The sequence below is a fragment of the Chinchilla lanigera genome, unplaced genomic scaffold, assembly GCF_000276665.1.
Source record: "Chinchilla lanigera isolate Chin_1 unplaced genomic scaffold, ChiLan1.0 scaffold00043, whole genome shotgun sequence".
Classification (NCBI taxonomy): Eukaryota; Metazoa; Chordata; class Mammalia; order Rodentia; family Chinchillidae; genus Chinchilla; species Chinchilla lanigera.
The window spans coordinates 17494791-17520979 of NW_004955444.1; the positions used below are offsets into that span (position 1 = coordinate 17494791).

The 26189-nt window shown below is 38.4% G+C and overlaps 1 protein-coding gene across 1 annotated transcript in view; it reads right to left on the reverse strand.

Annotated features, from left to right (window-relative positions):
• Positions 1 to 20607, reverse strand: part of Clvs1 (clavesin 1) — a 195493-nt gene extending 174886 nt beyond the window's left edge. The window contains exons 1-2 of the mRNA XM_005392175.2: positions 20460 to 20607; positions 6169 to 6796 (exon numbers count right to left, since the gene is read on the reverse strand). Of these exons, the coding sequence (XP_005392232.1) occupies positions 6169 to 6623 (455 nt within the window). The 5' untranslated portion in view covers positions 6624 to 6796; positions 20460 to 20607. The remainder of the gene's footprint in view (positions 1 to 6168; positions 6797 to 20459) is intronic.
• Between the last annotated feature and the right edge of the window lie 5582 nt (positions 20608 to 26189).

The window sequence follows — 26189 nt, forward strand, 5'->3', positions numbered from 1 at the left end:
ATTTGAAAAAAAAATGCATTAGTACCAAACATGGACAATTTTTCTTACTATTGTGCCCTAAAGAATACAATGAAATAACCATTCAACTAATATCTACATTGTATTAAATACTATTAATAGTCTAAAGAAAATTTAAAGTGGACAGTAGCCAGTATGCAAATACTACATTGTTTCGTGTAAGGGGATTGAGGATCTGTGAATTTTAATATCCATGAACAATCCTGGAACCGAACCTCAGCAGACACCAAGGATGACTGTGCAACATTAAGCAAAGCACTTAATGAAGAGTAATTACTGATGCTGATTGTGGGATGTTTCTAGACAACCCTTACTAGGGGCTCTTGAAGTGGACTCCAGCTCTCCCAAGGACTTTGGAAATATGAAGATTTTCATCAGTTGTCACATGACCGGTAAAAAGGGAAGCTAAAAGTTTGCCACCCAAACTTACATGTTAAGAACTGAGCAGCTCCACCCGTGATGGCGCTGCTTTTGAGAGTCACTCCACACCAACCACAGCACCTCACCCCTGTGCCTCATCACACACAGGCACACACTTGTCCTCCGCTAAGAATCCACTTGCAGCCTTGCAGAAGCTCCATGGATATTTTGGATCATCTCACTGCTCCGAGGCTGAGCAATTGGCTGCAGATGTCTCTGGAGTGAACTTGGATTTGGAAGCTCTGTGTCTCAGTTTTTCCATTGATGAGTCACGCTGCTCCTTCACTAGAAAAGCATTGTCTCCTCCCTGTCCTTTTTTTGGTCATTGGTACCTTTGTGATACTGAATCTCCCAAATAGTTCTGAGCATTAAATAAGAAAATATCCATGAAAATGCTTGGAGACAGCGCAGTAGGATACAGCTATGTGGTGTAGGCACGTGCAGTATTACGTATTATGCAGTAAGTGACGGGAACCCACTGAGAAATCAGACCAGGCTGACAGTGCTATGCTCAGCCAAATTGGAACCTGAGGCCACAGGGGGGAAGAGCAGGAATATTCATCCTAGTTTCTCTAAAATTTTGATATTTTGTTCGTTATTAATTTTTTGCATTGAGTTTCTAAAACATTTTAATACAATATTATTTATTTTAAATAAATCACTGAGTTTTTGATACCTCTTTAAATTTTGCCCTAATTCTCTCGGCCATAGGTCTGGCTCAGGCTCCCTAATCTCCAATTCCAGCCTTCTGCCTAGAGAGAACAAGGGACAAAATATTATTCTAGAATCTAGAGCAAAGATCCTTCACTGGATCCTTTGCCTTCTTTTAGTAACTCTGCACACACAAAGGTAGTAGTCAAGTTGTTTATCAGCCTCTTTTCTCTCTAGCAAATTACACTAGCCTAACTTTTCCTGAAAATGCTTCATTTTCCCTGAAGAACTAATTTTTTTCAAAACTGATTTTCAACCTGCTTCCTGATTTCTGAGATTCTAATTGTGAAAAACAAACAAGAGACTGATAAAAGGATGCTCAATATAAATCTGTATATTATGACTTGCAGCACATTTCCAATGATATTTTTCCTTATCAGAGGACACAGGGCCCAGCTGTTCTACACATAGCACTAATGGATACTATTGTGGTATACTGTGGGACATTTATGATCAGAATCTCCCAAAATTCTTTTCTTATATCTTGAGGTTATAATGAACAACAGCAAGCCACTAAAACTAGGTGACTTTTCAGAGTCCCCCAGCTACAAATGAACTATCATAGAGCACTATGGAGCAAGGTAGCTTGAAGTCTCAGTTATGTATTTTTTAATAACTTTCCAGATGGAAGAAAGTTTGTCATACCAAGAAATTCTGCTCTCCCTAGAAAGTACATTTTTCGATTGATCTAGGATCCTAGATATTTGTCTGATTTCATTTATTTTTCCTTTAGAAAGAATTACTATTCATTAAGGACCAACTAGTGCCAACCTAAGATCATTACCCTTGCTTTATACGTGAGAAACTGCAGGTCACACAGATTTCAGCAACTTGCTCACGCATGCGGCTGGTTAGGGGCAGGTGAGATTTAAACATCTGGCTTCAGAGTTTGAGCACCTTAGTACTATTCTGTTCTGCCATTGCATACCACCAACAAGGGCAATCGGGATTCATCTTTACAATAGTCTAACAGGCCTAATATTTTACCTGTTGACACTTGATAAATTCACACTTCAAAAAATGAAATAATTTGACCAAGATTCACTCTTCTTTGATTGAAATCTGGAAAAAATACACAGGCTCTTTAATGCCCCGGCTTCCCTCTGCAGTGGCCAGGCATTCATGTCTGTATGATCAGATACAAGTCTGCAGCCCAGAAGGAGGCAAGAAACGGACTTAGTTGAGATCAGATCTTAAAGGAACAGATTATGAATTCTTGCCAGTGCTGACCTGAGTGTGGGTGAGAAAGATCAAAGGACTCATTGAGCAAGAGTGTCCCTGTAGATCCCTGCATCAGACCATGCTATTGAGTGTGAATATAAACTCTGCTGACTCTGGGGTGGGCAGTGCTCATTTTATAAGCAAATATATGGGTACTTATTTTATGTAGCTCATGTGAGTTCAGCTTGGCAGCCTCGAAAAATGCAGAAGCCAGATAGCTTTCTGCCAAGGTCCAACCTCTGCACAAGGCCAGTCATTCTCCACAACCCTGGGTGCTGCCTTGGCCTCCTCCGCTGTCACCCCCAACTCATGCAGCCCGAACCTGCACACAGCTTTGGAGGTAGAGCTTCCCCTAACTCACTGTTCTGTACTTTTGTTCATGCGTCTGGGTTTAGATGAATGAGGTTTACATCATTTTAACAAATATTAATAACTATTTTAATCACAGTAAATCTTTCATATGAGATATTCAAATACTTCCCAGTAGTCTTGAAGCCCTCAGTGAGAGTGAAGCAATCACGTTGCAAAGCTGTGCCAACTCTTTCAGGTCTTATGAGCCTCACTGGGGCTGGGTCTTGGCAATAAGAAACATGGTTGAAGAGAAGAAAAGTTCAGGGCAAGCTGCTGGTAAAATAGCACTCAATGTCCCACTCCCATTTTCAGGTGTTGTACTCCCACCTCTGGTTCTAATTTCCTTACATCTGTACTCTATTACTTCTATAGTGGGATATTTTAAAATATAGGTAAAAATATTAAAAGCTAAAGTCTACTGAATGTTTACTATTTGCCAGTGAACTTCGATACATTACTTTGTTCAATCCTCCCAGCCACATATAGACATCATTATCATCCCCACCTTACAGATAAGAAAACTGAGTCTCAGAGAGGCTGCCTGCCCCTGGTGATATGGCCAGTAAGTGACACAATAATATCCAAATGCAAACAGGTTTGTTTTCATCTAGTGATCTTTGCTGTCAATGGAATAGGCCTATCATTACTACCTTGCTGTTAAAAGCAAAATGGTTTGGGGCAAGCATTGTACAGTTTACAGATAACTGGAGTGGAAGAAAGCAGAGAGAGAGAGAGAGAGAGAGAGAGAGAGAGAGAGAGAGAGAGAGGGAGAGATTACTTCAAAAGACTAGTGAACTAGGAAGCTATAAAGTGAATTTTAAAATCCCTTCCCATTCATTGGATGAAGCTGAATGAACAACATATTCATGAGTCATTAGAGCTAGAAGGTATCTTAGGATCATGTAGTTCAAGCTTCTTATTTTACACGTGAGAAAACTGAGGAACAGAGAAATGAGTAACTGTTAAGGTTATTGTGATCATAAACATTGTGATCGTTTCCTCTGAGATTTGTTACTTCCTTAAGATACATCCTGGGATACAAATACAGACCAAATTCTAATACAAAATGAAATATTTTACTATGGTTCATCTCTTTATATGTGCAGTATAAAGAGATATTCGCTGCATCTCTGCATCATCTGTCTTAGCAGATGGAAGTTCTAGAACACTAGCAACAGTGTAGCACAAATGATGTCAGCATGATCAGTCTCCAGAATCATCAAAACCTTCTGGTTTCAAAATCCAAAATGTTAATGTGCCATTCTCAGGAAGACAGCTGGTCCTTGTAGTTTAACACTGATGTCCACTGCCTGTGGTTTGCATGTCTCCAAAGGAATTATCCTGCGGGGCTTGGAGAGTAACTATTTACATGTTTGCGCCATTGCTAGACAATGAGCTACACAGTGGGGTCCTCACTGAAAGAGACCATGTGCTGTCTTTGGTGTGCTATTTGCCTTAATACAAGCCCTGCCACAAAGTCTACAAATGTCCGTAGATTGAACAGTTCAAATGGATGAATGTAAAGCCACAGAAATCATTCTCACCAATGAAGCAATCTAATAAGAGGTTCATAATTAATTATGTAAATTATATGACACATGATAAAAATATGATGTTATTCCATATCATAATTATTGGTCCAGGTACAGACCTCATTAAACTTTAGACTGCTAAACTATTCAAACACTTTTCCAGGATTACATTGCCCTCCCCCAATGTATCAACTGGAAAAGTAGCCAATCGGTGTGAAGGTGTCATACACTACCATGATTTTTAAGAGCACAGAAAGTAGAGGCATTGAGGAAGTACCCTAGAAATACATTTTAATGGGATTTGGAAGGTCTTTTGATATATTTTTTCACTTAAGCCAATGTCTTTCAAAGAAACATGGACATTTCAACGAAGATATCTCTGTGAAAACTCAAGCTATGGTGAATATTTTAAAGATGGATTCATTCATATTTTTTGTTCAACATTGATTGGCTATTGTGCCATATGCCCTACTCTTGAGGAAATTACACTTGGGGTGGGGAGATAACGCATGAGATAAACACACAATCACATGAAAGCTAGATGAAAGCAACTGATTCTCAAGTCAGGCTCCCGGGCTTAAGTCCCACTCTGTATTTCACCAGCTGTGTGACACTGAGTGAGTTCTTTGACATCTCAAAGCCTGTGTCATCAAATGTAAAGGAAAAATTATAGTAATATCTATCATGCCAAGTTTTGGAGTGGATTGAATGATATAAATACTTAGCAAAATCTGTGATAAGTATCCAAAAATATCATCTATGTTAGAATGATCCTTATACTCCCATTATGGAAGTTTAATAGAAATATGAACAGAGAAGAGAGACCTAATTAACATAAGGCTGGGTTGGAGTGGATAAAAGCTATTTTCCTGGAGAACCATAAAATTGGTATAAATCATAGGCAGATTGAGTACACGCTGGTTGGACTTGGGATAAGAGATAGTTAATCTCTCCCTAAGAGAGACTGAGGGAGAGTCCAAAGGACTGGGGACATATAATCCCCTCAACCATTCAAGGCAAAGCTTAGACTTTAATCATCTAGACCAAAGAATAGGACAGTGAATGAAGCAAAGCAGGAAGTACAGAAGGCAAATTACTTACTTTGAAGACCACAGCAGGTCACTGAAGAACCTTAATCAGAGGAGTGACATAACAGAATACTGGAATAGTCAGCCTAACCATGGTGCAGCCCACAGTGGTTCAGAAAAGACCAGAGGCAGATGCCACTTAGCAGACTGGTATAGTCACACAGGTGAGAAAGAAAGGGATAAAATGTGGAAATTAATTGGATGTGAAGACAAAAGCATGGAGCAGTCAAGAAGGACTCTTGAGCTCTGGCTTGAGGGACGAGGTGATAGAAGAGCAGGTGTGGAGGTGCTGATGCTTTAAGCCTGGGGCATATAGCATTTCCAGCTCTTTATAGGACTTTCGAAGGAGCAATGTCTAGCAGGTATTTGGATAGAAAGATCTGTCACTCAGGAGAAATAAAAGATATTGAATCATAGGAGGATCCAATAAATGATTTTATGTGTTGAAAACCCTTGATCTAAGGTCATCTACCAAATCCATTTTTGTTGTTGTCATTAAAGATGAGAAAACGAAAGACAGAATGTATAGATCTTCTAGAAGATCAACTTTCAATTTTATTAAAGTGAATGACCAAATTCATTGGACAAAATACCGACTCTAAGGTCTCTTACAACTCTAACGCCATGATTCTATTGTTTCAAAGCATCATTGAGAAGCTAGGATTGCCTTTGATGACAGATACCTGTGGCCTTAAAACCTCCTTTGTGGGTATGCGGAGTAAGTTTTTAAAATGCAAGCTCATTGCCTGTAAAGTAATATAACCCCACACATGCGGTGATGATGCCATGGAAAAGAAAAGCCAAGTAAAGACACTATCTACATTTACCTACTCTGATCCCAATTGGCAGCAAACAGCAGAAGAATCTTCCTGCCGTAATGGTCACGGTTTTCCAGCACTCCAGGGAACCCATCAATCAAAGCCCTCTTAATGCCAGGATTGTCCGCCTTGAAGTTTTTGAACATGTCCAGATTTAGCTGGCGGTACTGGAAGTACTGGGCCAGGAGTCTAAAGGCATCCGCTTGGTGAAACTTCCTGGCTCGTAGAAATCTCAAGATGAAAGCATCATCTGTACGTAAAAATCCAATGTCAGGCCTGGTGATGATCATGTCCCTGACTTGCTGGATATCCTGATGTAAAACATCCGGGTTTTCATTCAGTTCCAGGCGTGCTTTCTCTATAGTATCTGGACTGAGTCCAGCCTGCAAATGGGTCATCTTGGCCAAATCTCCTTTCCAAGTGCTCAATCTCTGATGTTTTGGAAGAAGAAAGACTGGTCCCATTCACCTGATGGTGTACTGAACTTGTGGCCCATGCAACAGGTTTCCTACTGCCAGACTTCCACTGAAACAGACAAAGATGGGGTCTTCTTTCTGTTCCTGGAGAGCAGTAGGACATTCAGGCCCTACATGGTGGTGACCATTCCAAAGACAAGCAAAGTCGAGGCCATTGCTCACTGGAAAACAAATGCACACAAGAGAAACAAAACAGAGATGATACACGAACGTCTGGGCAAATCAGTTGGAGCCTATATAGAAAAGCAGTTACAATGGACTGTGAGTCTGATCAACAGCGATGCAAAGAGTAAATGGGGAGTAATCTTTTAAATGTGGTCTTTGACAACTTGAATGTTTAATATGCAAGTATTTGAAATATGTTTGGGAACTTCTTAGTTACATTGACTAGTTTACATAATGTGGTAGGGCCAGATTAACAATAGACTGCTCTTTTATTAATGACCCTCAGAAACAGCAGGACAGAAAGATCCTTCTGTATTATAGCATGCTTTATGGGGCTATTCACAGGTCTAGATATGGCAGAAAAATTATGGCTGCTGTACAATTTATTGGTTCCCACTAGCCTCCTTTCTCAAACAGAAGTATTTGTCACAGATGTATCCTTCCCCATGCCTTTTTAAAGGAAATTATTTGCAGTTTAATAATAAAAAAAGGACTGTTCAAAGTCACCCTAACCAAACCCCACAGGTGTCTAATTAATGAAAAGAGTCCTCCAACCAGTGGGCTTGGGGAGATAGGGCAAGCTTGGGGCTGGAAGCTTGGCCTTCGATAATCAAATTCAGTAAGCAGTGGCAAAGAAGGGCCACTGCTGGACAGTTATCAAGTTCTTGATTATTTGCATTTTCCACCTTTCTGCAAGGAGACCAAAAGGACTCAGAGATCTTGACCTGCTCTCTACCTAACAAAATAGCCACACGGGCTCAAAAACTTATTTCCATTTTATAACACTTTTCTGTTGTCCTGAGATACTGTTTTATGCATGATAATAGCTGTGTTCTAGCACTTTCGGGTATATTCCTAATGATTTCTCCACCTAAATGCTATAGAGAGAAATACACATATTATTTGCACTGTTTTCATTTTAAATATAAATGCTTAAGCTCTCGTAGACATTTTTTTATCCTATTCTGCAAGTTCCAAAAATCAAAAGACATTTGATAGCTGTGCATGGTGGTACATATCTCTAATCCCAGCTATTGAGAGATGGAGGTGGAGGGATCAGAAATTCAAGTCTGACCTGGAAACTTCAGCAAGACCTTGTCACAAAATGAAACTTTTGAAATGACTCGGGGATATATTTCAGACAACTTGCCTACCATATTCAAAACCCTGAGTTCAGCTCCTAGCACATAAACACAAAAAAATATATTAGGTACAAATAAACTTGGAACATTTCCTAGCTTATCTAGAGGCAGAGTTTTTACACTCAACCTAATTATTATTATTGATACTTCATGACCCAAAATAATTTAAAAGGCAAAATGAGTCTTCCTGCTTAATTTAAGACCATACCTTTCTATTTTATGACTTGAGACAGATGGAGATCATTTTGAGTGACATCATTCATTTTCAAGTAGATGGAATAATAAAATATATTTATTTATGAAATATTTGCTTTGTAAAGCCATAACAGCTAGCTCCATAATGAGTGACATAAGAAACAGAACAGAGTCTTGCTTCTCACTGACTTAATAATTCATATAACATAGAAATATAGAGCTGTGAACTATGACCAGGACTGGAGGAAACTTCTAAATCTATCTAGTTTGGTACCCAGCCAATATTGAAATTCCTTCTCAAATATTTCATCATACAATTTCAAAAAGCTTCCTCATCAGATGTCTCCCTCCTCCAGTTCATCCCTATATTCACTGCAATTTGTCTTTGACATGGGCTGAAACTGCTCTCATCAACCAGTGACGATGCAATTTATTATCCAAACGTACTAACAGGCACTAATAATAACGACGCTGCAATAAATTGAAATTGGGGCAGTTCTAAGCAAATCCAGGTAGATGGTCACCTTAGCTGGGAGTGACATCTTAGTAATTAGATGTAGCTATATCCAACAGATAAATCTCAGTATACCCAATGTAGGTGAGCTCTATCAATATTTGACATTGACTACTTCATTCTTTGTAGACCATTCCCTTCCATTCATCCATTCTTTTGTGTGACTCCATACCCCCATTTCTCTTCCTTCCTGCTTATTCTTCTCTTTCTGTGTGGACCACTGCAATGTTCTTCAGGATCCCATTTCCCCAGTTCGGTCATCCTCATTCAAATAACTTCCTGGCTTCCCATTCAGTTTCTACTGAACATCTACAGTTAGATGTCTCACAAACACCACAAACTTATTATGTTCAGAACTGAACTAATCATAGCTCCTCATCCTGAATTTGTTCCTCCACCTCCGTCTCCTAGGGAATGACATCATCTTCCTTGCAGTTTCCCACACTAGAAACCTGGGAGTCAGCTATTATTCCGCCCTCTCTTCACCACCCACTACCAGCAATCACTTCCTCAACATTTCTCAAATCCACCCAACTCTTTCAGCCCAATGATTACTGTCTTTGTTGAGACCACATCAGCACTCATCCATTTAGTCGTGAAACAGTCTCCCTCCTGGAGCCCTTGCTGCCAATCCATTCTCTGGATTCCAATTTATTCTCTGTATTAACAACGGAAATATGCTCATGACATTCCTTAATCAACATCCATCATTACCTCCCAAGTGTCCTAGAATAAAGTATACAACTCCGTAACATGGATCTCAAGAGCCTTCATTGTCTGGTCCCTACCTATCCCTCCAGAGTCACCATTTGGCCATGCAGTGGAGACCACCGAGTCTCTTCTCTCCTTGTATGCTTCAGTACAAGCTGACTTCTAGCTAGGATGACCAATGATTTGAAAGGTATTTGCCCAGGAATCCCTCCCTGACCTTCAGAGATCACAATATCCCTACCCGCCTAATTATACCTAGCTTGATTGCTGTTTTCCCTTCCGCCTCTTCATTCGGTACACCTTGTGGAAAGAGCTGGCTCTCACTCACCTGTGTGTCTATTACAATGTGTCATAAAGAGGCTCAGCTCCAGGAGCACAGCAATTCCGCTGTGTTCACCACCTAGTTCCAGGGCCGAGAACAGCACATCCGTGAGGGAGGGGCTTAGTAATTAGATGTAGCATAAATGAATAAAAAATAGTCGAATGCTGTTTGCATGAGTGAGTAAGTGATTTTTTCCTCTGGTACCTCTAGGACTGTTTCCCTTTAACAGAGGGATTGCAGCTCACTTGTAATTTCTTCCCTCATCCACAAGGTGTTTTCCCCAGAGACTTTTGCCTAGGCACATCATATTTCAGATCCTCCTCTCCCTGAAGCAGGGAGGGTAACATTTGCAGTTCCAGGCCAGGGAGCACAGTGCGAAGGGCACAAGGCACAGCAACAGCTTGCTCCCTGTAGAAGATTTAAAGCTGCTGAGAATGAGTCACTTACATACAGTTCAGGGAACTCAACAGTGTTTCTGAGATAAATTACTATAGGTTCAAGGAGAAAGTTGAGCTTGCATTTTTCATGGCCCGCTTCCACACATAGCTATGCCTCTAATCTATAATAGCGGAAATAAATTTGCACCAATCTACATCTTTATTCAGTGCTCAGCACACAGTAGAAGCTTCTGGGAGAAATACTCAAGCCAGGTTCACTAGGTTTCATACTTGAGATGAAACAGATATTTTCCATTAAAGACACATCCTTCATACCAAAAGTCCAATAGACTTCTATTTAAATAACTTCAACTGATAGTTAAAGCACTTAAAAAGTTATATGAAGAATGTTCATCAGGATGTAACATTTTCAAATGACTATAATTTGTTCTTTTCATTCAATTTTTCTGAATTATATGTAGATACATTGGAGTTGTTACATGAAGAAGTGGGAGTGGTTTTCTGTACTGATGTTATTAATACTAATAGCTATAAGTTAATATTTATCATAACTATATTTCTTAGGTTCCTAAAACTTTGTATGCTATTTTTATATAGTGCAACATTTCATCCTTAGACAGCTGTACAAATGAGTGAAACTGAAGTGCATAGAATTGAAATGATTTCCCCCTGATGATACAGTGACTAAGAGGCAGAAACTGGATTCAAGCTTGTTCACACGGGAAGGGGAACTAGGGCGGGGCAGCAGAAAGGAAGGAAGGTAAAAGAAAAACTGAGGAGAAAAAGGAGAAATGGAAACAAAGCTTTTGGAAATAAGGAGGGAAGAGGGGTTGAAGGGAGGGCAGGGGAACGGGCATAAAAGGATCAAGTTATGTCCTGCACGGGTACAAATTCCTTATGATGAAAGTGATCCTTATGTATACCTAAAATGTACCAATAAACTTAATTGATAAGAAAAGAAAACTATTGGACAAAATGAGCAGAAAGCAGTGACCAGATGTGTTTGAGAAACTAAAAGAGAAGATTAAAGGAAAAACTGGCTCTGCAGAGCGAGCTTGGACCAAGTAACAGGAGAAAAAGCAATGAAAAGACGCCCTGGAGAAACAGGGTGGGCTACCACAAGGAAAGTCAGGATAGCAAGTTCCTCTTGGTGCTTGTGTCCTTTTATACTGTCCAAATCTCCAAGAAACCCATGAGAACTTCTATATATTGGTTCTGAGAAGCAGTGCAGGGATCCACACCTAGCTGATGTCAGGTCAGTCATATTGAAAACCTGCTGGACTGCTCCCAAGAAGTGAGGGGCTTTGGGAACTCTTCTGCACAAGTGTCCTGGGATCTTTGCAATTAACTGGTCATGTCTACTTCCTTCACCAGCTTTGCCACACCCTAATCTCCTATCTCAGTACCAAAGATGACAGTACAAAAGTAATCGAGTCATAAAGAAATCAACACTGACAAGCTCTAGTTTGTGCCTTGAATACCAAACCAGCCACAGGTACTGTTATGAGTGCATCAGAATGTGTCAAATACCAAAGTCAACAAGTTTCAAAGCAGGCAAGCACCAAGATTTACAGGATCCAGAACTTATTTGTTGTAACCTCCACCCTGTGAGAAGTACTCAAGTAACCTTTCCTTGAACTGTGCTCTTGACTAACACGTTGTTCTGCCTCTTATGTGTAACAGAAAGGTTTAAATGTGTACTACATAAGACCTATGTTCAGCAGGTCACCTTCCCTTTAGAACGTCACTCTTCTTCCCTGAAATCACTTCTAGTTTTACCTTTCTATAAGCTCAACTATGCCAGTGGGTGAGCGCATTTTCTTAGGTAGCCCACTGCTGTACCTTACCAATGTCCAGTTATCATCTTATCTCCCCCCCCCATTGGAAGATGACTGGAGCTTTTTAAAATCTAGTTTCCTATGCTGCTTCAGCTACCACTAATTTTTGTTCCTCATTTATGTATTTCTCTTTGGCAAAAATGATAGATCAAAGATCCGAAATTTTAACCAAAAAAGGGCATTTTAGGTCAGTGTAGAATCTATCCCTCCTTATTGCTGATAGGGTCTTTAATCATTCTCCAGTTAAGTCATGATTACTGAAACTCAGAAGCCCCCTCTGAGGAGGCCAAGGTATATTTTATGGCTTTTATAATGAAGTAGAAATCTAACTGGTGCCATTTCAAAATTTTTGCCTTTACCATTTTAGTGCTGATGATTATATAGAAAAAAGAGAATTTCAATATCATGATATTTAAAATCATAGCATCCATAGATTCTAGGTTCTTCTGAAGTATCCATTAGAAAAATATGTATGTGTATATTTCCTCATACAGGATTCAATATAAAGGAAATACACCTAAAAGACAGACTATAGCTTTTAATAACCAATGAGTCTGAGTACAAAACACCTTTCAGAAAGTATAGCAACTCAAATGAAATCTATTTAAGTTATTTTATTACCCATTTTCCTCATTTATTTTGTTAACATCTTTACAAACACATATTCATTACAGGAAAAATCTGAATAATAATAGAAATGTCTAATCTAAAAATATGTACATATATGTATCATTTCAATTACTTTTTCTATTGTACCAATTATATTTTCTATTTGTTGTAATAATCCTCCAATAAGTAAAATAAAGATAATTCCCTGGGAAATGCTAAGGTGAAATTGTATGAAATAACTCAGGTCATAGTGATTGTGAAATGAACAGTCATTTTGCATTAACTGTAATATTCTTATTAACATCATAATTCTGTTGTCTCCAGCTAACTAAGGATATTGAGGCATGTAACACCTAAGCAAGCAGCTTAAAGTCACATAATGAGCAACTATTAGAGTTGTAAAACAAACATTTGTTGAGTGCTTCTTATGGGTCAAGGGCATTGATGTTACAGGATCTGATTTCCAAACCAATCTTTAAAGCTAGATGAAAGGATATATCTGAGACTTCAAGTGTAAGTAGAAGAACAAAGATTTACACCCAGAACTGTAAGGGCTGTGTTCTGTGCTTGGCTGATCTGCCTTTCTGAGGAGATGGCTTCTCCGGCAACCCTCTGGGTGTCAGTACCCTCACACTCACCCATTCTGTCCTCCTAAAGAAGACACCTGCCAGTCCCAGGAAAGTCATTCAAGGTACGTTGTAAAATTACCCAAAATTGAGGAGGAAAGAGGATATTGTTTTATGATAGAAACTATCAATAAAGCTTAAACATTATTTAAATGTAAGAACATCAATAACTAATGAGAAATACCTCAAGATTTTATGACTTCTGGGTATTTGGGATAACACCGGGAACAATTTGAAGTACACATTTTAAGTTTTCTAAATTAATACAAGCATAACTTGAGAAATTATGTCTATATTCATTTTGTGAGCTTCTCCTATAAGAAAAGTATAAAAAATAAATCAGTGATAAAACTCTGCACATGAAAGTCTACACAGCTACCTCAACAAGTTTGAAATTTATATTTGTTAATTATAAATATATGCTGAATTAGGTTAACACTTATAGCTCTTCACCTTCCCAAAACCACAACTCAAAGTTTTAAATTGAATATGCATTTTCACCTGGGAGAATGCCAAAAGGAATTTTTATACCAATTTAAATAAAAGTAGATGCTGCTGATACATCTAAACCCAAATTTAAAATCACATGGCACAAAAATCTTTTTTAAGTGCAACTCTGTTTGAAATCCTTCCTGAATGATGATATGTTCCTTTCCTGCCAGTGGAGCCTACACTTCAATTTCCCAGACTGTTAGTTACATATTCCTTGGTGCTGACCAGAGAGCAGTCTTTTTTCAACTGATGAATTTTCAGATGGACCACTCTGGCTTGCAGGACTTCTGCATGAGTACTAGGAAAGGAACACAAGACTTTTGAGTAGCAGAGTGAAGGAACACAAGACTTTTGAGTAGCAGAGTGGTCCTCAGTGTGTTGACTTTCTATCTATTGAATGGTAGCCAACCTGCTGATACGAACAGTCCATACTAGGAGCAAGAACAGTAGTCTTGGAAAGAGAAAGAGGAGACCTTTAATCCTTTAAAAGTGTAGCATGATCAGAATTTAGCTCCTGGCTCACAGACAATATTCTATCACCTTTAGCTTGGTCCTAGCCCAGAGCTCACTCTTGCCACATAAATATTCATTGTGTAGGCTCCCTTGGCTCCTTTTAAAATAGCACATAGTCATCTGCTTTCATTTGTACCTCCTCACAAGAAAGGTTAAAAGTAAATTGGAATAGGCTCCATCAGTGCAGAGACAATGAGAAGCTTTTACCCAAAATAAATACCAGATCAGAATTAAAATAGATTGGGACCTTGGGTACTGTGTGTCTATTTGGCAGATGATTGTGTCCTGAGTTCTGGAGTCATTTCTAAGCCATTTATTCTTTTAGTTTATTTGGGGAACAAATAGTGCAAGGGTATGGGGGAAGTCAACTTTTGGGAAACTATAGATTGTCCTCCCTCCTCACTGTGCTAGATATTAAAGCTTTTAACTGAAGTAACATTTACTTTCTACCTCAATGTATTTTAAAGAAAGAAAATCTATAGAGAAGGGCACAGAGATGTGGAAAATTAGACTGGAATGTTGTCCTGTGCTATTCAGCTATTTACATTAGAAGACATTGGCAGTTGATGTCCCAGTCTTAAAAACAGATAGTTTTATTCCTTAGGAATATTAGTGGGAAAAGAAGAGGGAATAACACACTTGACTCTTTTGTCATTGCAGGAAAAAATGCATTCCTCTAAGAACAGGCTCTTTCTTTTATGTGCAAGAGAAGAAACGTAAAAAAGGAAAGGCTCTCAAAGATGGTCATTAAATCTCCTCATCCCCTTCTCCACTGAGTGTTCTCCCAGCACATCCATGTAGTGAGACCTCTCCTCCGGGTGTAGCTGAGAGGATAATGGCAGCAGCAAGAATCAGAATAAAGGCGACTGCCTGATGAAAGTGAACCATAGCAGGGTGCTGGGAGGGAGGGGAGGAGGAAGAAAGGGGCTGTTTGTATAACTTTCTCTTGAATTAGACATATGATTTCAGAACTCTTTATTGCCTCCGAAGCTGGAGAGTTTCTGTTTTAGAGCACTGTCATTATTTACTAATCAAGTCAAACGGTGGAAATGTTAAAGAAGAAAAAAACTGTTCTTTGTCTTTGTTTCTCAAAGGATAATCTATGCATTATGCTGAGTGAAACAAGCTAGGCATAGAAAAACACATACACAGGTTCTCATTCATCTGGAAGCTAAAAACTCTGATTGAAAAAAAAGAATAGCAGTCACTAAGGCCTGAGACAGAAAGGAGTAAGGGACAAGTGAGAGATTAGAAAACAGGTAGCAAACTACAGTTAGAGAGGACTAAATCCTAGTGTTCTGTAGCACAGTGAGTAATTATTGTTTATAGTAACTCATCATATATCTCAAAATAACCCAAAGATGTTTTCAGATTGTCATATTTTCAGATTATGTCCCATTAATATGAGCAGTTATTATGTGTCCATTAAAACATTCTTTAGAAGTTTGTCCTTGGTGAGTAGCACCAGCAGTACTTAGGAACTTGTTTGGAGTACAAAATATCAGCCCCACCTAGAACTACTGAGTTAGTAACAAAATCCCCAAGCAAGCTACATCCATATTAATGTTTGAAAAGTGCTGCTTTAGAGGATTAGTAATGACTCCAGGGGTTTGGAAGGGTAGATTAATGACCCCGAATCAGAGCTTGCACTGGCATTGTTACCAGCACTACGTTGTCCAATAGAACATGAAGCACCTCCGGGGTGCTCGTTCCCCACGGAGCAGTGGCACTCAGCATGGCATACGGCATTGCCCCATTAATTACTCTCACGCATTTGCATGGTCTATATATGAGCCAAAAAGGAAGAAAGAAAAACGGAAGGCTAGAAATGAGGGAGAGAGGGCGCAATGAAGGGAGTGAAACAGGAAAATGAATGAAAGTGTAGAGAAAGGGAGGAGAGAAAAGAAAAAGGAAAGAGAAAAATGTCACATCCTGTTTGTTTTGTTTCTTCACCATACATCAAGGTTATTTTTATTTATAGAGCCTTTGAGCCTCCAAATGCTATTTCCAGACCCACAACTTTCCTCTTAACTTCCTCCAAAACTACAAAATGACACTGAATAGGCTATGTGCATGACACACATAAAGCTATGGAGCTTTACATAAGACATCTGAGCAATAATAGAAGCCGAATTGAGGTGATGCTATTTTAAGGAGTAGAAATGGGAAAATGTAGCCTGTACGCTCTCTGAGAACTGAAGATTTATCTGAAAGGGTCCAGGACACAGACCAGATCATCGCAAATATGTATGGTGAAATGCTGCAGCTCAGAAGTCAAGAAGAAAAGCTCACAGGAGATTCTCCTACTGTACAGGACACTTTTTCTTTGTCACAAAATGAGTACAAAAAGGGAGAGATCACAGGACACCTACCTGACCAGAGGAGATAGAATAAAGGGCAACGGGAAGCACTAGAAATGGGAAACAATAGTGAACTTCTTATCTGAGTGAAGGAAGGCTTTATTTGTAGGGTAGCGGTTGTTTGACTGGTTTATTTCCACATCCATGAAGAGTCAATCAGAAGAACATAGGCTTTTTTTAAGCTAAAGAAAAATCTTAGATTAGGAATTGAGCACAGTCTTCTGTAAAGAGATGTAACACTTGGGGCAATTTGGGTAAAATGAACAATGAGTAAAACAATGGATTTTTAGGAACAGGATATAAAGGTAAGAAAAGAAAATCTCTTTTGGCAAAGTTGACACTCTTTCTAGATGAAATGCCTGCAGTCAAGCTTCATATTTAATATGCATACTCTGGTGTGTTGCTTCCTCCGTCCAAGCCCCTGTGTAACAAGAATACCAGATAAGATTTAAGTCAACCTCAATCTATTTACTAAGGATGGCTCTACTATGAGGGATCTCTAAACTCAGGAGCAGACTTCTCAGATATATATATAATACAGTGTGTCTTTTAGTAGAGGCCGCAGAAGTGATCAAATACCACCTCCTCTATGAATTCAAGATTCCATCTTTGGGGAAATGAAGGGCCTTTCTGCTTTGTGCTGTGATTCTGAAAATTTGCATCCTCCCATGAGCATGCCTACAAAAGTATATGATGACACTCTGCTGAAAACTGTTTTCTAGTCACCTTTAAATGTACTTTTAAAACAGCCAACGGGATGAAGAGAAATATAGTACACAGAATGGGAAAAAATATTGCCAGCTATTCCATGGATAGAGGACTAACATCAAGAATACATAAAGAACTCAAAAAATTAGACACCCAAAATAAAGGCCCAATCAAAAAGTGGGCAACTGAAGTGAATAGACATTCCTCAGAAGTACAAATGGTTAGAACATGAAAAAATGCTCATTGTCACTGGCCATCAGAGAAATGCAAATTAAAACTACACTGAGATATCATTTTACCCTAAAGGGAATGGCTATCACCAAAAGAATCTGCTAATAACAAATGCTAGTGAGGATGTAGAGAATAAAAACCTCTACTACAATGTTGGTCAGAATGTAGTACGAGCACTATGGAAGTCAGTGTGGAGATTCCTCAAAAAACTAAACATAGAAATTCCACTTTACTCAGCTATCCCCTTCTAGGTATCTTCCCAAAAGAGTTAAAGTCATCATATTACAAGGGTATATGCATACACGTGTTTACAGCAAGCACCACTTTTTTTAATAGCTAGATCTTCGGAACACTGTACATCTCATTAACAGATGAGTAGATAAGGAAAATGTATTTATATACAATGGATTACTATACTGCCACAGCAAAAGATAAACCTGAAGGATTCATAGGTAAATGGATACAATTTGAGAACATAATGTTAAGTGAAGTAAGTCAGACACACGTTTAAATACCACATGGTTTCAATTATAGAGAAAAATAGAAGAGAGAAAAATGGAAAAGAAGGAGATATTCAAATACATACTTCTCCAAATCACAAATTTCACTGTTTTAAACATATTTCAATATATACACTAATTGGTTTCATTTATACTACTAGTTTATCTTAGTTTGTTGAAAAGGAAGATTTGTGTTATGTGGGTTTTTTGGAAGAATCTTTTTGGTGTGTGTCTGGTACTCTGAGTAACTACTTCGAAGAGAATGATACACAATGTAGTAATTATTGTTGTTTGTTTATTTAAAAAACAAGAAAGCTCTGTTATTGGAAATGTGAAAAATAAAATGTCTCTTAAAAATAAGTGAGGAAGCCAGGATAGTAGCACACTACAAAAATTAATAAGCTCAGCATTTCAGTCAGGGAAAGACACTGCTTCTGAGATAGACGCCTATAAATCTCACCGAAGCAGCATTGTTTTGAAATTTCCCCAGCCTCAGGAAATTGTATTAAGCACAGGAAAACAGCACACTGGAAGCACTGGATTCCTGAGCTGAGTTTCTGTTGTGAGGTGGTCAGAATTGGTAATATGTACACTGTTTAAATCACTTGGCCTGTTCTTTGCAAACAGATAAGGTAGTTCTAAGACTCTCCTTGCAGAGAACTAGAAAGATCTTTTGTACTGTATATATTTTAAATCTAAGGATGGTATGTGAAATAACCAAACTTGCCTCTTTTCTAAAATCTATTTCACCAAATATTTTCACTTGTTTTCTTGGTTTGAGTTTAAAAATGAGAAATTATAAGGCAGATGGAATGATACTTATGTTGGTACAATTAACAGCAGTAAGGAAACTTTTGACATGATGCCCTCATTCACAGAGTATGAGGTGAGAATGTTCCCCCAAAATTCCTCCAGAAGATGTCTGTTTGTGATCCTCTTTATTTTTGATAATACCTTTAATAATGAGCAAGTTGGTTTAGACAAACTTGCTTCACTGTCTCTTTTTAAAGACGCAGAGTAAATGTGCAAGGGCAGTTTATAAATGACGTTTTTCTCTATTCTTGTTTAAACTTTCTTATAACATGTGACACTATTTCTATGTAAATATGTATCGTTTTAATTATGGTACTGATTTTATGAAAAACAGCTTGCAGGAAAACCAATTAATACAATGAACACCCACTAAAATATTTTTACTTATGACAAGGTCTTGCACTTATTTTCCGATGTTTGTTATCTCTTATAAAACAGTTCACTGTGGCTAAATCAAATAGGTGCCGTGACATTGTTTAGATTATCAAGTCCAAATTAATCAGCTATTTGAAAGATGTTCTAACTTCCCTTCAGCTGAGATAGAAAAGGATAGCACTCTAAAAGCAGATTGTGGCAAACTGTAGTTGCATAAAATACCCTTTTTTTGCACTCTATTATCCTTTACTATTATAGGAAAATGGTGTTATTGCCTGATTACTGAGAAAGCACACAAAAATCTCCCCTTCCAAATCTGAGCCAGTCCTTGACTAGTGATGAACAAAGCCAGGCCATCTGTTCTGAATATCATTACTACTTTGGCCATTTGGGCATGGGATCTATCTGTTCTGCTTCCAAGAGAGGTTTAAGATTGGAATATTGGAGTGAAATAAGTAGACAGGAAGAGACATATGAAAAAACCGAATTTTCCAAACAGAGCTACCCATTTGTTTGCCTGTCATTACTACCATCATTTTAATTTTCACTCTGGCCAGAGAGGTAATCTCTGGGGTCCCTATTTTACAAAATGTTTCAGTAAAAACTTAATTCTAGAGTTTCTACAGTAAATGTTTAGGAAGGAAAAAGCATGTAGGTGAATGTGAGTCATCAGTCACCCCCGCCCTGCTTCTGGTGATTCTCCGCTGGAAGAGCAGAAACATGGGTTGAGCTTACATTTCTGTCTTTCTGGAATCACACTATGCCTCAGGCCATGTTAATTTCCTGAACTAAACAGTTCAGGAAATCTGCTGAAAGGCAGCTGGCTAACTGCTGGTGTCTGGCAATCCCCATCTGTCCCCAAGCCCCGGGTCTTTGCCTCCTGCTTTCACTTTGCCTTTCTCTCAAGCAGGCGTCTCTCTTTGTTTTCAGGGGTGTCATTCACCTGAACTTTCCTTCCTATGCCTGTAAACTTGAGCTCTTTTCCTCTGCCCTGCGGACCTCGGGCTTTGTCAAAGTGACAAGACACAGTTCTGTTGACTGTAGTTACCGCGCCGGTGATGGTGGAGATGATGACGGCGATGGTGGAGATGGGGTGCTGATGGTGTAAAGGGAGCGCAGGCTGAGCGGGCGCCCGGAGGAGAATGGACCGCGGAGGCGGTGGCAAGTGGGGTGCGGGAAGGGAAGGAGTGCAGAGGGATTGCAGATGGGAGCTGTCCACGCACCGAAGTGCTGAAACGCCGCAGCCCAGGCATGGGGGGTGGGGGGGCGGGGAGACTGCAAATATAGAAGGGAGAAAAAAGGCAACAAATACCTTCACACAGGCTCCCAGGCTTGCTTTGGGAATGTGCTTCTGCAGGTGTCCTCGCGGCTGAACTCGCTGGGTGAGATCTCCTATTCTGGCAGGTTCGAGCTCAGATTTCTCTAGAAAGCTGTGAATGAGCCCGGCTCCACCAGGCTGTGATTTTGGTAGGAGGCGTGTGCGCCGAGACTCTGTCCTTCTATACCGAGCCTGGCTTTCCCCTGGGTCCTAAATGCCTCCACACAGTTGCTCTCCTTCATTCCGTCAAGACAGTGCCAAGAATTATTGTAATCGGTTAACATCTGGAACAAAAAGTGCAGGAACTATCGCTCTCCGCACGTTCAAAACAGACCCTTTTAAACGAATTAATGCAAGCTCTGAAAGAGATCACTGTGTGTGTGTGTGTGTGTGTGTGTGTTTGTGTGTAAATTTGACAGAGAAGGAAGTATCACCCACGGACAAAAAATGAAGGGATTATTTTACTAACAAAGGATCTCAAGAAAATGAGGTATTTGACAAGGCTCAAATTAAAACCCCAAAATAAACCAAAATAAATCAAAGATAGATAAGATAGCTTAATTAAGAAGTAAAAATGTAAAAATATAATAAACACTTACAAATTAGGATTTGAAAGGTTTTCTAAACATAAGAAGAATGGAAGAAATCACAAAGAATAAAGACCATTAAGTATAAGAATGCAAAAAGAACTTCCAAATATCAAAATGTGTAAACATAAATTACCACTTAGAGAAAAATTACAACAAATATATGCTTCATACGTAAAATATCTCCAAAATCCAATGAAAAACACTAACTACTTCATAGAAAAAATGGAGATAGGAAGGGAAATAAATTCACAGAAGGGGAAGATGCGATCCACATATTTAAAGAATTAACTTCACCAGTAAATGTTGTTTAAAATAGCACCAAAGAAATAATAGAAGAAAAAATAAGAAAAACATTAAAATAGCACTGAGGTATGGTTTTGTCTGTTTGTTTGTGTGTTTTTTTTTGTTTTTTTGTTTTTTTTGTTTTTTTTTGGTATGTGTGTGTGGTACTGGGAATTGAACTTATGACCTTGCACTTAACAAGCAGGTGCTGTGCCACTGAACTATATCTCCGGCCCTGGGGTGTGGTTTTGACTGAAGTTTCCAATCTGCACAATATCTCACATTGTTGGGAAAACTATGAAACAGTATAACCTTTTACAAATGTATTCCACAGCACACACATCAAGTATCATAAAATATGCATGGAATTTAGACCAAATAACTCCATTTCTAGCATTTTATGTTGGGGATGTATTCATAAATGATGATAAAGATTCATGCATATAAATTTCATTCATGAACATAAAATTGTCAAAAGTAATAAAAGCATTAATTTTTGATATGGACTATAATATTTGAAGCTATTAATAATATACTTTAAGACTACTTAAACACAAAGAACATGCTCGAAAAGCAAGTGATGAAAAGCAAGATGCCAACTACAGCATCTTCCCCACTCCCTACTTATTAAGTTAGTAAGACCATAGGGTCATATGACTATGGTTTCTTTTTCTTTTTTCTTTCTTTCTTTTTTTTGGCTAAAGTAACTTGATATTCCTCATTGTGTTTGTCTAAAGTTTCCATATTTAGTAAAAAAAAACCTTACATCATATTTTAAAGCAAACTTTCTACCATGTATTTCACAAAGACTTTAAAGTTATCAGAATGCTTCCAACCCTAACGTAGTATCATATACTTACTTGTTTAGTTACTATCTTCCTTCTCTCCCCGGTAGCAAAGAATATGCTTTGTTCTCCACTGTTTCATAGCACTTAGACATATTTCTGTAACATCATAAGAGTTCAGTAAGTATTTTTTCTACAGAAAAAAATAGATAAATAAACGGATGACAAGTGCATACACATACACACATGAAAATGCATTTAAAATTTAAAATGTTTTACCGAGATGTGAATTTCATATAGGAACAATGTAATACATCAGAAAGATCTGTGGTTGATGCTGAATTTTGATCACACAATCACAATTAAAGGGGCATCTTCAGAAGAATAGCTAATCATGGCCATGACTTGCAAAATGGCACCAAATGCAAATTTTTTAAAGGAAAATGTTTTCTACACCTAACTCCCAATTTCGTACAGTTCCACATACTTCACTTTCTTCTGAGATTTTAGTGGTGATGTTTCTGATTTATTCCCTCTCTCCTTCCCTCCAGATGATTGGTAACAGACTTCGGTGTGTCAGAAGTATACGATTCAAAGTGTATTTGAACACCTTTCTTCAACCAACATTCCTTTCCAGTTACTCTTCACTATTATCACCCTTGAATGACATCAGTGATGACTCAGCGACATTTATCTGTATTTTCTAACCTGTGAGATAGAAAGGGTCATAATGTATACTACAATTTAAAAATTCAGATTTTCTACTTGAGAAATCTTTACAATTGCTTCTTGGCCTTTTAGCTAAGATCAAGTAAGAAATCTTTACAGAAGAAAGTTAATTCTCACCCAAGTGTGAAGCTGAGACAATCTCGTAGTGTGCCTGCCTGATCTTGTAATGGAAACAATAGAAACTGACAGAGAAATCACAGATGCTACTAGCTGTCAAAGTGTAATCATATATTTTGAAAAAATGTTCAAGTTTAAACTTTATCTTCACTGATTAGTGTGCAAAACATTCTATGTTTTAAAGTCACTTTTATTGATAATTTAGATAGATATGCAGGATCTATTAAAGATTTACTTTTTCCCTATTGTGAATGAAGATGTGTCCTTTCCCTTTATATTCATTGATGTATCATTTATGATAATACTTTTCTATCTTATTTAAAATTGCTATGTAAGGAATCACCAAGAGAGTGAAAAGAAAACCCACAAAGTGGGAAAAAATTTTATCCAATTGTCCCTTAGACAAAGGACTTCTATCTAGGACATATAAAGAATTGGAAAGAATCAGATCCCCCAAATTCAAGGAACCAATCGAAAAATGGGCATCTGGGATGACTACACACTTCTCAGATGAAGAAATACAAATGGTAAATAAATAATGAAAAAATATTCAACATCACTGGTTAATTGAGAGATGCAAATTAAAACAACACTGAGAGTTCATCTCATCTGAGAAAGAATGACTATTACCAAGAAATTAATAACAAATGCTTCGGGGCTGGGGATTTAGCTCAGCGGCAGAAGCTCCTGCTTGGCATGCGCAAGGTCGTGAGTTCGGTTCCCGGTACTAGGAAAAAACCAAAATAATAATAATAATAATAATAACAAATGCTTCACGGGCTGTGGGGAAAAGGAACACTTCTGCACTGTTAGTGGGAGTGTAGACTGGTACAACCACTGTGAAAATCAGTGTGGAGATTCCTCAGAAAACTAGGATTAGAGGTCCCATTTCACCCAGCTATTCCCCCTTTGGCTATCTTCTCAGAAGAATTAAAAACATCATACCACAACAGTACATCTGCACCCATGTTTATAGCTGCACAGTTTGTAATAGCTAGATCTCAGAGACAACCCAAATGCCCATCAACCAAAGAATGGATTAAAAAGATGTGGACTTTTCATACAATGGAGTACTACTCAGCCATGAAGAAGGATAAACTTGAGACTTTTACAGGTAAATGGATATAACTTGAGAACATATTCATAAATTAAATAAATCAAACTCACATGTGTAAACATTGTATTGTCTCCCTGGTGTGAGAAACTGAAAGAGTAAATAAATTCTCAAATGTATAATAGATATTATGAAATGTAAGAGATTGTTCAAAAGGAACTAGGATGGGAGAAAGGGGAAAGGACAGTAGAGAAAAGGAAAAAACCGCAAGTCAGTTACACTATCAGTGTCTCTTACTTCACTGAAAGGGAAGGTTTGTTCTAGTATCAATTGGAGAAATTTTTATGCCCATAGCCTGTACTCTGAGCAACTATTTAATAATAACAACATAAAATGTATCAACTATTGTTATTCTCCAATTATTTTGTTATTAAATTTTACTTTTTTACATACAATAAACAGTACCATGTAAGAACAACTGCCCCTCACTGAATACTGTATGTGTGTACTCTCTGTGTTCAGTTCATCTTTTGGGTTGTTTCCTGGGACCCAGGATGACTTTGCTCAAAGCTTTTGCCTGATACCAGCAAAACATAGGCTGTGATGGGTTGCTTTCTTCACTCACCCTACCTGACATTTGCTGAAACTCTGCACATTATACTCAACCTCTATTTCAACTCCTCACATTGCAGCTGCCTATGTGTTTGTTTGCCAGGATTACTCCATGTATCCTTTTGTGCCTAAGTCACTGAGGGCCCTTGCACCATGCTGACTGCACTGTGATCTAGGTTTGGATATCTGGAAAGTGATTGCTGTTGGCTGGCCAGTAACAGGTGAAGGATCTATCCATGTGAAGTGGGAAGACCAGAAAAAATAGATTAATGTCCAGAAAAATCTTACTATGTATGAAGAACATGGTAGGATATTACAGTGGCAAAAAAACAGGTTTCTGGACATTTGCATTGTTTGGGTGTTTAAATTGCAACAGTAACAGTATTCTCATTAGCTAAGTCATATATTGTTTTTCCTAGGGTTCTGTAATGTAAATGGTTAGAAGGTTTTTCATTACTAGTTCTGTTACATAGTGTGCAAGCCCATTTGAGGTTTCAGAGTTTGTGTTAGTCCATTGGGCTAGGTAATGCTGAAAAAGCAAATTAACTCCTTAGCCCTACTGGTTTCGCACACCAGTGGTCTCTTTCTTAAAGGTGGTTTAGGAGAAGGTGAGTTCTGTTGTCTTGAGTCTCCCAAGGACTAAGTAATTTTAAGACAGGTTCTCACCAAATTGCTAAGTTGCTCAGGCTGGACTCAAACATGTGATCCTCTTGCCATAGCCTTTAAAAGTGCTTGGATTTATGCATTTGCCACCATACAGCTCTGGAAATTTTTGTAATGATGCTGTTGATTCTGCTCAAGAGTTGAAAACTATGTAAACATTGCAAATCTAAGTTTCTTATTATGGATTTGAGGGCCTTTATCATTGTTTCCAACAATGAAAAAGCACATGCATCCTCGAATAGAGTTTAATGCCATTTGAGAGGAAAAAGACTATGAAGGAGAACTTGTGTGGATTGATAAGTTGGTAACCACCTGTGAAGGATCCTCTTATATGGATCCTCTTGTTCTGGAGATAATATGATGAAAAACACAAGTTATCTATGACCACTTCACCCTATATTTCTATATTAGGTACTTTTTCTTTACTGGGACAAAATATCCCACACTCACAAATGAAAGAAGAAGAATTTATTTGGACTCACATTTTTTAGAAATTTCAGTCCACAGTTGGCTGGCTCCAAGGCAGAGCAGCACGGCAGAGGGTCATGGCAGCGGAAAAAGAGCTTTGCAAGGCAAAACAGTCTTGGGAGTACTCTGTCATATACTTTAAAGTACTTCAGCCTGAATAGGTGGTTACCATGGAGGTAACACCTAGATATGATGCTCTCCTGGTCTCCAAAAGTTCTGATTTCCAAATTCTTCTGGAATTCATATAGTACAGACTAATGGTCCAGAGCACTGACCTTGGAAACAGAAAGAGTTATGATCTGTCATAACAGGTAGAGTTATGATCTAGGAGAACAGAGTTCTCTTAATTTAGGCCTGTTAGTTAAACTCTCTGTGACTCAGTTTCCCTAGTAAAATGTGACAATAAAAGTACCTCAGTACTGCA